This window comes from Chionomys nivalis, chromosome 23 (genome assembly GCF_950005125.1).
Source record: "Chionomys nivalis chromosome 23, mChiNiv1.1, whole genome shotgun sequence".
NCBI classification, from domain to species: domain Eukaryota; kingdom Metazoa; phylum Chordata; class Mammalia; order Rodentia; family Cricetidae; genus Chionomys; species Chionomys nivalis.
This window is the reverse complement of record NC_080108.1, coordinates 7,847,761-7,860,694: the sequence shown is the minus strand read 5'-3', so window position 1 is coordinate 7,860,694 and position 12,934 is coordinate 7,847,761. Positions and strand designations below refer to the sequence as shown.

Below are 12,934 nucleotides of genomic sequence, written 5' to 3'. Positions count from 1 at the left end.
ATGCGTTTCTTAATCCTTACTTCTATAAAAGGAGAAAGAATAGAACATGGGAGGGGTGTTTTGATTGATTGAAGCTTCCTCCCTAGCACTTGTCACCAAGTACACAGGACAATGTGAAGGCTGGGGCAATTCATGAGGCACAAGAAGAAATTTTATTAATATTCATCATATTTATGTGTATTTCTCATGTAGAATATAGGAACAGAGTGTCCTGGTTAGTTTTTTGTTACCTGATACAAGCTAGAATCATTTGACAAGAAGCGACCTCAACTGAGAAAGTATTCCTGTTAGGCTGGCCTGTGGGCAAGTCTGTGGAGCATTTTATTGAATGATTAATGCAGCAGGGTCTAGCCAGCTGGGTGGGGGTGACAGGCATCCTTGGGCTTGTGGTCTGAGATGATGTAATGAGGTAGGTCAGCAAAAGCCACAAGGAGCAAGCTAGTAAGCAGCATGCCTTCACAGCCTCTGCTTGTGGTCCTGCCTCCAGTTTCTCACCGTGTTCCACTTTCCTCTGGGATAGAGTGTGGCATGGGAGGTGCAAGAAAGTGGCAAGATGAAACAAACCCTTTCCTCCCTAAATTATTTTGGGTCATTGTTTTGTCATATCAATAGAAATCATAATTTAAATGTAGATGCACCATTTAAAGATATTTACATGCATGAGAGGCAACTTCTTGTCCTTTACTAGTGGGGTGGGCTAGTACAATAACTTTGGGCCTCGGCAAATAACTCAGTGGTGCAATACTTGCCTTCGCTATTCAAAACCCTGTGTTCAATTCTTATCACCACAAAACAAACAAGAAAGCAAATCAATAGTTAATTTTTATAAAACTAGTAAGTAATAAATGGAGAGGCTAGGACTATAGCAGTGATAGATCAGTGCTTGAACTCTGAAAGGTACCACACTACTGAAGTAGGATATAATAGCTTACTGATACAGTCATTGCATAGCATCCACAGACCTTGGTTAAATCTCCAGGACTACAAATAATAGTGAGAATGATATTTTTCAACAGCACATGCTAACTGTAGGGAAAGTTACAAAGCAAAGTTAATACTCTTAGTATAAGCAAAATGAAAAGAAACCAACAGGAAAGATTTAATCCTTAAATAAACCAAACCAATGTGGCTGTGTTGATTGATAATTTATTGCATTTGAGATAAACTAGAAGGGGGTCTAAGTGATAATTATCCAGACATTTCTTGCTTTTGAAAGTGCTTCTAACTGCAGAGGACAGAATGTGAGGGCTGGGCTACTTCAGATGCCCTCCAGGTGGTTACAGGAGGTCACTCAGTGATAGCATTGCTCTGCAGTGTGACCACCAGCACCAGAGCTACCCTCAGGAAAGCAGTGACATCAGGGGAGAAGGCTCAGGTAGTGTTAGGTCAAAGTCAGATTGGTTCTTGCTTGGGTCTCATGAGAGAATCATTCAGAAAACAAAACCCAAATGAATATGACCCTTATCTCAGAGGTTCTGATTTGCTTATTTGGGATTGATTGTAGACTGGGTATTCACCATGTTTAAAAGCTAACCATGAGATTCTAGTGTACAAATGGGACTGAGAACCTCAAGCATCAAATAAACTGATGAAGGGAATAACTTCAGGGCATCACTACATAGGTCTGCATCTCAACTCACAATTTACTAGTTTAACACTGAACTGGCAGTTCTATGAACAACAACTGAGAAGAGCCTGGACGTGTCCCGACTACCCTCCAAGGACAACTGTGAGGAGTACCCTAGTTTTTCTACGCAGAGTCTGAGTTGTGGAAACATGGAAGTGGCATGCTGGTGGAAGCCTACAGTTTGTGGTGCTTACTAAGGTGGATTCTCACCACCTGTGACTGTCCTGTTCTCATCCAGATAATGGCGATATATTTTCATTGTCTTTGATATGATACCATTTGTTACTGATTGTTTGAATAAAACCAGGCAGCTTTATAAATCTACCAAAAGTTAACCAATTTAAGTCCTCACAGCCAATATTTATCCAGAGAACTGTTGTTTCTCATCCTATTCCCCAAACCCATTTACTTTATCCTCAGCTTAGGAAGAACAAAGGGCCTCTTACTCACAACACAACCCAGAGTGTGCTCCATTGAGCTCTAGCTGTGACTGTTTTATAAATCACAGTTTCATATTTTAACAAAAGTATTTCAGGATAAGTAAGGTTGAAATGTATAGAGTAAATTGATGTGGGAGGTCCTTCTGTCTGTGTGTTGTTTTTATTGGTTAATGAATAAAGAACTGCTTTGAGCCTATGGAAGGGAAGAACTGAACTAGGTGGCGAAAGTTAGGCTGTATGCTGGGAGAAAAAAGGGTGGAGTCAGGGAGAAGTCATAGAGCTGCCCCCAGAGATAGAAGTGCTGAAACTTTGCTGGTAGGCCATGACCTCGTGGTGATGTACAGATTAATGAAGATGGGTTAAATTAAGATGTGTTAGCCAATAACACATTAGTGCTAATGGGCCAAGCAGTGATTTAAATAATACAGTTTCTGTGTGATTATTTTGTGGCTAAGCAGCTGGAAACCAACAAGCAGCCTCCTTGCTACAGTAGATTAAAAACATCTCTTGATTAAAGTACTTCACGGATCTTTAATATGCTTTTTGTATGCTGATTTTCACATGTTCATAATATCATTTTATATGTTCATTGGTTCTGTTTCAGCATCCTTTTTATATGTTCATTGAGGAGCCACAATGGGGTCACACACAAATTTCAGAATCTCCAAACCTAGTAGGGCTTTAGATTTCTTTCAAACAATGAAAGAACAAGACTAGTATTTAAAAATGCACACTGGGAAATGCTAATCTAAGGCACTGATACTACGGTAAAGAGACCAAAACAATGACCACAGATGCACCTGGTTTGCCTAAAGTGATCTGGTAAAATTAGTGGGTCTACCTATGACTGATACATAGTTCTTCAAAGTCTGACTCCAGTGTTTTCCCACTTGACTCCAATGTCTTGATCATCCTTCCGTTTATTACTTCCCTTTTAAGGAAAGAAGATGAATTCATTCTCCACAAAAGTGTATAAATTCTCTTACTGACATTTTTTTCCTTTAAATGTCAAGTAGAGGTTATAAGGGGGAGAGTGTAAGATTTTAAACCTTAAATTATAACATGACAAGGAGCTTGACAACCAACAACTAATGCTCCTGCTGTAAAAATGACAAATGATGCCAGATTTAAAGTCTCTGGTATTATGCAGAAAAGGTAAAAAAGATCACATTTCTATAATATATTTGGCTCCGAGGAGCGTCTTGCTAAGGCTTAAGAAGAAACAGTGTATGGAAATACATGAAAGATTAAAAAAACCCCAAGACTTCAATGTTGCCAACTTTCGACCATCTGTCTCAAGAAATTCAAAACTGAGTAATCATTTCTCCCCTCAGACTTCAACAGTATGATACCAGTATCATCCACAAACACCTGCTCTCAGTGGCCTTCAACTAATCAAACAAAAGGATCTAATAATTGTAGCAAAGGACATTAAAAATGTTAAATGGAGAAGCACAATGTCCACCAAGTGTATGGGCAATCTTGAAACATGAGGGTGGCTGGACAGATCACCTCATTTCAGACACCAGAGTCCTATTGCAAAACGGACAGTATAATTCTTCCTACAGCATAATTTGTACAAACTCAGGCAGTACAAGATTGCCTAGGTCTTTAAAGGTGGAGAATAAAATAGAAAGGAACCCACGGGTATTTTAAGTGAAATTTATTTGTAAAAAACAGAAATGAATATGTGATAACATCTACTTCAAAAATGAGAAAAGAATGTGTCAAACACTTAAAAGACTGGGCAGGGAAGAGATGGCAATACAAACGTGTAGAGACATATGAAAGAGGAACTCATCCTTGCCATTTCTATGGGGCAGGACTATGAATAAAGGGAGAAAATTATAGAAAATAATTTTTGACATAATGAGAAAAATACACAAATGGGATTAGAATCTGCCAGGCATCATTGAGGTGGCATTTATTTTTCACCCTTAGGAGTCCCTATCAGAAGTGAAATAACACTTCACACAGTTGCTTTTCTGTGAGATTCTGGGGTTCCAAACAAAGATGACATTTCAGATTTAAATTCTGAAACATAAGAACTCTCTCACAAGGAAAAGCATACTCTCTAGTGTATGAATCAGGAGATGGCCACCATGTGGTCTTCATAGTTGTGAAGCCAAAGGTGGTATTAATACGACTGTGATGCTCACTCTCACAAGGCTGTAGTCTCACCTAGGGGAAGAGATTAGAGTTCTGGAGAACTGTGGATATGTGGCCACAAAAGTCCAAGAAAATTAATAGAGTTTGATATAAACTCATTTTTATCTGTTAACCATTCTCAAAAATTTGCTAAGCAAGCCCTTTGTGGAGTTTCTTTTTGGGGCCAGTGAGTTTAAAACACTCTGAGTGGATAAACACTAGGGATTTTTTTTCTAAGGAATGAAAGAAGGAAGTAGGGTAAACAGCTTCAGAAAGAATGGCATATTTAGAGAAAAATATGCAGTGTGCTGCAGCTGGTAAGTCACACTCTGAATCATGTGCACTTCTTTTTGGGGGAGAGGAGTGGGACAGTAGGAAAGAGGGACATTATTAGTAGGGGCTGGACAGAGGGACAGGAGAGCAGGAATAGATATTTAGGGGACTGAAGTAAAATAATTGCTGTTTAGGGCAGTTTCAGTACTTTGTTTGTTTGTTTGTTTATTGTTTCTATCTCAGGGTCAGTTTTTTTCTTTCAGAATATTTTAAAGTGAACCATTTTCTTTCATTCCCGGATTCTTCTTGCCAGTTGCCTTGGAAGAACTAATTATGGTTTTCCTTATATAGGATGGAAGGGACCTATTATTGTTGAAGGTTCATTTTTTTTTTAAAAACCATTCATTCCTTGAAACTTAGAGCAGTGAAGAATGATGTCATAGCTATTTTTGTAATCATTTTATTTACAATGACTATAAAAATTATCATGGAAAAATACCATAGCATCTGAAAAATTCTTTGGTACAATTATATGGGAATAGAGGCCTTTTTTTTTCTCTCCTAGAATTTGAAAATAACTCTGTAGATCTAGGGCTTGAAGAAGTCATTAGACAGATTTGGCATGATTTCACAAGAGCATCAGATGAAGGAATGATGGCAAAGTTCTATCTACACTCCCTGTATGTCAAAGGTGAAGCCGGTCCTAAGGCTGGCATTATTTGGAAATGGAAGTTTCTACTTCATTTTCAATGAAGCACTTTGTCGGAGATGGTTTCACACTTTACTCTAATGGCAATACTTCAAGGAGCAAAATTTAAATTATGGGCAAAAGTTATTCCTATATCAAGTAGCTAAAAATATTTTTTTTCTAGTTTGAAAATGCAGTATCACAAGATCAACTTTGAGGTCCGAAGCACACAAAGAAGCAAAAGGTTCATAGCTTCTGGAGAATGAAAATAATGGTGACTTTAGGTGGTCAAGAAATGTGAAACTCTGAATTGCAAGTTTGATATTGATGCTTTTTTTTTTTTTTTTTTTTGCCTGTTCAACTTGACTTGATGCTTTCTCAAAGCAGAGGTCCTTTCTAAATAGTGCCTCCCCTTTGGGAAATGGTAGTTGGATGGAATACTTGCTGAACAACTAACTATTGCAAGCAAAGGGAGGAGGGACAGCATTGATTGACAGATTTCAAGAAATGAATGCCATCTCATGTGCAGGAAGCAGTATTGCTTGAGGTGATGAACATGGATGGACAACCAGATTGCCTCAACTGGAAAGTCAGTTCTTTCTACCATTAATGAAAGGATCATGGCTACGTTAGTAAATGTGTCTAGACCTGTTTTTACAGGTTACCTTATAAAGAAGTACAAGAAGTTTATGAAGCTCAATATATACCAACTATAGAGATGAATTCAGTTCAGAGGTATTTGAAACCACAAGTTATACCTTAAGGATTAAATAGAAGCTCCCCGGAGCCTAGGGAATTAAGAATAACTAATGGAAAACTTCAATGCTTCACCTCCCACCTTTTATAAAGGAAGAGGAGATAATGGCTCCTTGTAGATATGGTCATCTTAAGTAGCTAGACAGGAATTATTAGGCTTTGGAGCCCTTGGAGTTTTGGATGAACCTTCCATCATAATAGATGTTTTGACTCCACCTCTGGGTTTCCCTGGTAACTCCAGGAAAAAGAGCATCACTATTGCTCGCTGAATATATAAATTCCCATATGAATAGTTGGGGGCTTCAGGACTTTGTTGAGGCCCATTAAAGGAAAGATACTTCTTCTTGGTCAAGACCTCTGGCTTTGGGTAGAGATGACATTCTGATCTAGTTCAGAGATTCAAACATAACATATTATTATTGTCTCCTGTCTAAAGTAGAAATCCTGCTGAACCTATCAATCACCTAGTCAAGAGACCATTGATCATGGAAACCAGTTCATTTGAGAAGATACTAAAGAGATGGGAGGAATAATTATCTCCTTAATAAGAAAATGTATTCATCTTTTTCAATAGCCCTTCCCATGATGCAGCAGCTCACTGAGTTTTCAAAGGGTTACACTGCTAAGTCTGCCTGATTTTTCTCTTGCATCTCTATGTCTTGTTTTTGTCTAGATAGTGGACGAATGTCTAAGCATGTTTTCCCATTCTTTCTCTAAAGTTCCTGTTTGCTTTCTTCAGTACAGCTGCTTGCTGGTTGCCACTGCTGCACAGGTAGGCACTGAAGGTTAATGGAGTTCAAGGTGAAACACTAATCTGATAAAGGTTGCTAACCAAGAAGAAGGAAAAACAGAGTCTGTCTTTCTGTCAGCAAGGGCACATTGAGAGGGTCTGTGAGTAGCAATCAATGGTGGCCGTCTGCAAACCTTGAGAAGCGCCCTCATAAGAAATGAAATAACAGTGTTTGGGATTCTGAGGAAACATATTTATGTTGTCTAAGCCATCGAGTCCAGAGGATTTTGTTATAGCTTTTCAAGTTAAGACAGTCACACAGTGAGAAAGAAGAGCCTTATGAATTTGCACACAGTTTTGCTGGGATCACACTCACCATTAGTAGTCTGTCTCCCACTTGCAGCCTTCCATCCTTCTGTGCAGCTCCACCATCTATAATTTTGGTTACATAAATGCTGTTGTCTCCAGGAATGTGCTGGTTCCCCACCCCTCCAGCAATACTGAAGCCTAAACCTAGGGGGAAAGGAAGAGAAAATGAAAAGTAAAGGCAATTAGCTATACAACAACAGCAGAAAACATTTTTAATTAGCTCATTTTCCCCTAATAAATGGCAGCGAGCATTCTGTTGAAACTGACTTTGCTATCCAAATATTTGAAGGGCTTGTTGACTTTGGCTAATGAAGCAAAGATCATTTAGTCAATCATATGTGAATTTCAATTTTGTTCTATTTGAAGACTGGACTGCTAACCACTACTGTTCCCCAACTAATGAGTTCATGATGAGTAACTGGTCAGAACAAGGATGCAGCAAAGGATACTGCTTATTCCCTTTGAGGTAAGGGTTGTGTTTTTGTGTTGAGATAGGAGAGGCACAGGTGCAGTTATTGACTGTTCAGAGCCCAGGGCTCATCCCCAAGGCCATTGCTACTCTGGTACAGAGAGGAGATACTCCTGATGCTTCCACTAATGTACAAGAAAATGTCTTGACTTATGATTTCCTTTGTTTCTTTAATATAATAAATTTCATGAAACTGCTTTTGCCCTGGAACACGGCATTTGGGGTAACCTAAATCTGTGTTCCCAGGCTGCTGCCATACATACTTGACTACAGAATAAACTGCTTCTTCTCCCCTTTGAGGTGAGAGTTCTATGTTTATATTGACCCAGGAGAAACACAGGAGCTATCCTTGGTTGTCCAGAGCCCAGGGTACATATCCATGATTGCTGTTACTCTAGAATACAGAGAACCACAACCACTTTGGGCGGAGGAAGGCACCTGTACCATCTTGATTGACATTTCAGGATAAAAAGTACAGTTAGAGGGGCGTCATTCAGACTGTGAGATGAACCAAGGATACACTGGGTGTTTCTATGTCACCATTTCAGGAAGCTGATGAGAAAATAACGAGAGATGCTATTTTTACATTTCTTCTTCGGTCATGTTGTCATATTTTTAAAATTCCTAGCAACTGGTGTTATCAACTAACTGTTAGGTCTCAGACCTGGGACAAATGGCCAACATGCCTACTTAACATGTCAAAGCAAACCTGGCCCCAAGGTTCTCCCTGCATCTCCCAGTCCCTACCTGTTACAGAGCTCTTCCTGGCTTGTTACCCCTACCATACCCTAAAGTTCTTTAACCCAGGGACTAGGCTGCTTTCCCCCCCGCTTCCTTTCCTTATATAATCCAGACATTTTTGGTTACCCCTCTTCCTTTTGGACCTCCTGGCTGCTGCAGCTGGTTCCCCTCCCTTCTCTCCCCACATGGCTCAGGGTCATGTCCACTCTGGACTCTCCCACCTGTCTCTGCTTCCGGCTATGCTCTCCCTTTTATCTGAAATAAACTTTTTTCTCCACCATACCTAGGAAGTTATGTCTTTCCTTTTTATTATTTACTTTTTTATTCACTAAATGATAATCAAGCTATTGACAAAAAAATGTGAATCACCCCTGTATGCAGCCTTATGAACAAAATTACCCAGAAAAAAGCTGGATCTTTGAACAGAACCTTCTCCAAGACTAATTAATTGAGTGGAACTTCAGTGATTGTGGAGGGATTTCGAATGTTTCGAGTCCGAAGACAAAATACCTTGAGCTCTCCTTAGCCCTTACAATAGCCATTAATTGTTTTTCTTCATACCTTATCTGACAGCTCTTGACCATTTGGTGACTCATTTGGGATGTACAAACAAACACGTGACTTCCATTGGAATGAGTTAACGTCACAGTCACTACCTTATACCAACCCCAAAGCCAAAAAGGTCATCAGATAGCATCCGAGGTGCAAGGCAGAACTTTACAGTTTTATTGAAACCCACCTCCCCATGCTTCTACCAACGTATTTAAAAAGTGTCTTGATTTCTGACTTCCTTTGTTCTGTTAAAAAAAATCATGAAATTGCTTCTGTGTTTGGACAGGGCATTTGGGATAACCTATGTCTGTGTCCCCAGAACATGGTCACTCACACTTGGCTACAGAATAAACCATTTGTTTTCCCCTTCGAGGTGAGAGTTGTACTTTTGTGCTTAGAGTCTGAAGAATAAAAATTAAGACGCCTTTACTTTACTTCTTATAATGAATGACAGAATATAAGATCATTTTAAACACGGACTCTTGTACTTTAAGAGACGAATTTTACTCTGGTTTGCAAAATGCTTATTTTCATTTAATGATGAAAAGATACAGCAAGAGCAGAATTATCTACTGACTATGAAGTAATTAATTGTAAAGTGATGACTGATAGAGCCTTTGAGAACATGATCCACTATATATTCAGTAAAATGCTTATAGCATATATTTTTGTCTAGAAATATAATTAATTTACAAGTTATTAAAAATTACAGAAAGAGAATAATCAATGTCCAGTGAAGTTAAACACAGAGTGTTGTAACTTTCTTGACTTCAGAAAAATTTTAAAAAACATTCATAACTGATAAAGCAGTAATAATTTTTTGTACTTTATATAATAATAGAAACATACTTTTATAAACATTAGCTCTCTTTCATTATGCTTTTGACTATTAATACAGGGAAAATTATATATATGTTCTTAAGACAACATAAATAATGGAAAAATAATGACTTAGTAAATGAAGTTATACCCTGGAATTATATTAAAATGTAATGGTTTTGTTAAGCAAACTATAATAGTTGTTAAAATAAATGGAAAATGGATTCAAATTGATAGGGCAATTAAAATAAGCATTATATAATTTCCTATTGAAAGAGGTAATGATTTTTCATTGACATTTTGAATATATTTGTCTGAACCCTGAATATATTTGTCTGCCTATGATGTAAAAGAATGTGCTTTCTAAGCTATGACCAAAGAATAAGTAAAATGTCTGTATACTGGCTTTTCCTATGAACTTCAAGATGCACATTAGCTCCTACTGTCCAACACGGCAATTTCACTGGATAAATGAGGGCAAGAACGTCTTAAAAACATTTTTCAACCCTTTCACTGTCATGTGCAGTCTACTGCATTTGTAGCACAACAGAGGTCATTCCAAATACTGTACAGAGAAAGGTTAAACACATACCCAGGGACTCTGATTTACACCCACTAGGTGAGCAATAAATGCCAAAGACAATCTTGGTTCCTGAGAGCTATGGAACACATTACCACCATAAAGAAGATTAAGTTCCTCAAAGAGAATAACTATATAGTTGACATTTGAAGTTGAAGACAGCACCAAGACCATGAAAACACTATAAAAACTGTGCACATAAATACATCAGCTGAAAGCTCTTTCCTTCCTTTCTTTTTTACTTTCTTTTTTTTTTATTGAGATTAGGTTTATGTCCTTTTTGTCTAGTGACTCTAATCAAGGCAAAGTCAAGCACTTTTAATACATAGATCTCTGAGATCCAGAGACAGTGTCTGATGGTTCACAACTAAATATTTCTCTTATTTCGATGATATATGAATAGGTACCAACCCACACATACTAAATATCAAGTATTTTGCAGGCATTATTCTTTTTATGATTCTTGTGTGTCTATTGTTCAGCCTGTCCTTGAACTCATGACCTTCCTGCCTCAGCCTTCTTGGTACTGGAATGACAGGTGTGCATATTATGTCTGGCCACATTCAAGATAGTCACTTCAACATGGTACATAATGTGAAACTTATGTCTGCATAAAGAAAATAATTTTACTTATACATAGAAGTCTCAGTCTATATTTTAAGATCTGATTCAGTCTCCTTCCTTCATTCATTCCTTCAATCATTCATTCATTCTTCCACACATTAATTCATTCCACCAACATCTCCTAAATACATTCTGTGGTTTTCTTGGTTTGAGACACGGTTACATTTAGCATAGAACAGTCTCACATTCTTTATGAAGTCAATGCCGAACTTGAATTCCTAATCCATCATCTTTTTCTACCTCCCAGTTAAGAGGATTACAAGTCTATATTTCAATGCCCGTCCATTCTCCCGATTATACAGCCAATTTCTGCCCATTGCATTCAAGAAAGTCATTCTACTATATTTATCTTGGCTACAGCAGATAGAAATTGGCTAGAGTACACTTTCTTAAGGCCTTATTCAAATATCAGTCTCTCGAGAAGTCTGAATCTGATCTTTCTATTCAATATTGTCCTTTACCATATATTCCACTGTGATGTTTAGATTTAATTGTCCAGTTGGTACAGTTCACGATCACCTAGAAGAGCAGGCCTGAGACAGCGACCTCCACAGGAGCAGGACCTCCACAAAGGAGCAACCACTAAGGGAGCAGCCCCAAGCAAGCAACCTCTGTGGAGCAGACCCTAATGACCCCGAGGTTTGCAGAGCAGCACCCAGGAGCACTGAGCAACACCCAGGAGCATGGAGTGACCTCTAGAACACCATGTGACTTCTGGGGTGACGGGAACTTTGGCCCTGACTGCACCACAAGCAGCAACCATCTGAGTCTTGGATCCACTGGCACCTGGAAGATTGATCACCAGAGACACAGCCCCAACTACACCAATTAGAGGAAAAGGTGGGTAGACAAGGTAAGAACACAATCACCTAGAAATAGAGTCTCAATGGGGAATTGGCTAGAATAGTTTCCGTTTGGGTATATCTGTGGGGCGTCATTTTGATTATGTTAACTGTTGTAGAAAAGTGGACAGTATTATTCCTTAGGGTTGGGGGTCTGGATTCTATGCAAGGGGAGAAAGTGACCTGAGCACAGCAGGCATGGAATCATTTGTTGCTCTCTGTTCTTGAATAAGGATATAATGTCACCAGGTACTTCCAGTTTCTGCCACTTTGATCTCCCTGTGATGATGGACTATAACCTGGAATTTTCAGGTGGATAAATCTTTCTCCTCTGAGGGGCTTTTGTCAGGGGTTCTATCACAGTTATTTAAAGGAAACGAATATATCTACCCTATCACCATGCCCTACCTTCCATTTTCTCTCAGCATTTACTATTTCATTGTAATAAGTTGCCTGCGTGGCATTCCATTTGTGAGACAGGCTGTCAGTGGCTTCGGATTCTTGGGCTCATTCAGTCTTCCTATCACAGCCTCCCCACCATCTTTGTCTCTTGGTACACAACATCATATAACTTTTCTAGTTTACCTTCTTGGTGAAAATCCAGGCTCTACAATGACAAGAATTTTTGTTTTATTTTGTATGAATAGAGAAATGCTGGACATGGAAGTTTCAACATGAATACAGGCTCAGTGGGAGAAAGAATAAATTATTGTGAAGGAGGAAGAGAGGCACAAGTCTCTGAAAAAAAAATCGTCCCTCTAAAGATGAGATTGGTGGCTCTCAGTTAGCTGGGGGTAGATAACTGGACAGTCAGTGGAACCAGTGAGTATTTGAGGCCCTCCTCTGCTTTAGGAGAACTTAAATCAGCTTTCTACTTTCAATTGGCCCCGAGTTTATAGCAATTGTAGAGGAGGAAAAGGGCAGTAGCACAGCCGGCGTCTCATCCCGGCTTCTTTATCTAACAACTGTGGAAATTCGTTTCTCAATTTTCTCATCTGAAATAAAAGAGTGGACCTCTCTATATACTATAGAAATTGACACATAATAGGCTCTGGATAAATCCAATCCCCTGCCTCAACGAGCCCCTTAGGTTGCTGAAAATATCAGACGCTGTGTACAATGGTGCTGGCTGTGTAGAGAGAGACAGAAATGTGGCTTGTTAAAGGTGCTGGAAAAGGATCAACAAATGTTTCACATTCCAGCTTCATCTGAGGCTGAAGAAGTCACGAAAGAGGATGCACCTTTGACACCAGCTGTCCTTCTGGATTCCAGACGC

The 12,934-nt window shown here is 38.9% G+C and overlaps 1 protein-coding gene across 19 annotated transcripts in view; it reads right to left on the bottom strand.

Moving 5' to 3' along the window:
• Dlg2 (discs large MAGUK scaffold protein 2) overlaps nt 1-12,934 on the bottom strand; it is a 1,644,347-nt gene that overhangs the window by 400,117 nt on the left and 1,231,296 nt on the right. For all 19 annotated transcript variants that reach the window (XM_057756268.1, XM_057756265.1, XM_057756266.1 and 16 more), the window contains one exon: nt 7,039-7,175. In XM_057756268.1, coding sequence (XP_057612251.1) covers nt 7,039-7,175 — 137 coding nt within the window. The remainder of the gene's footprint in view (nt 1-7,038; nt 7,176-12,934) is intronic.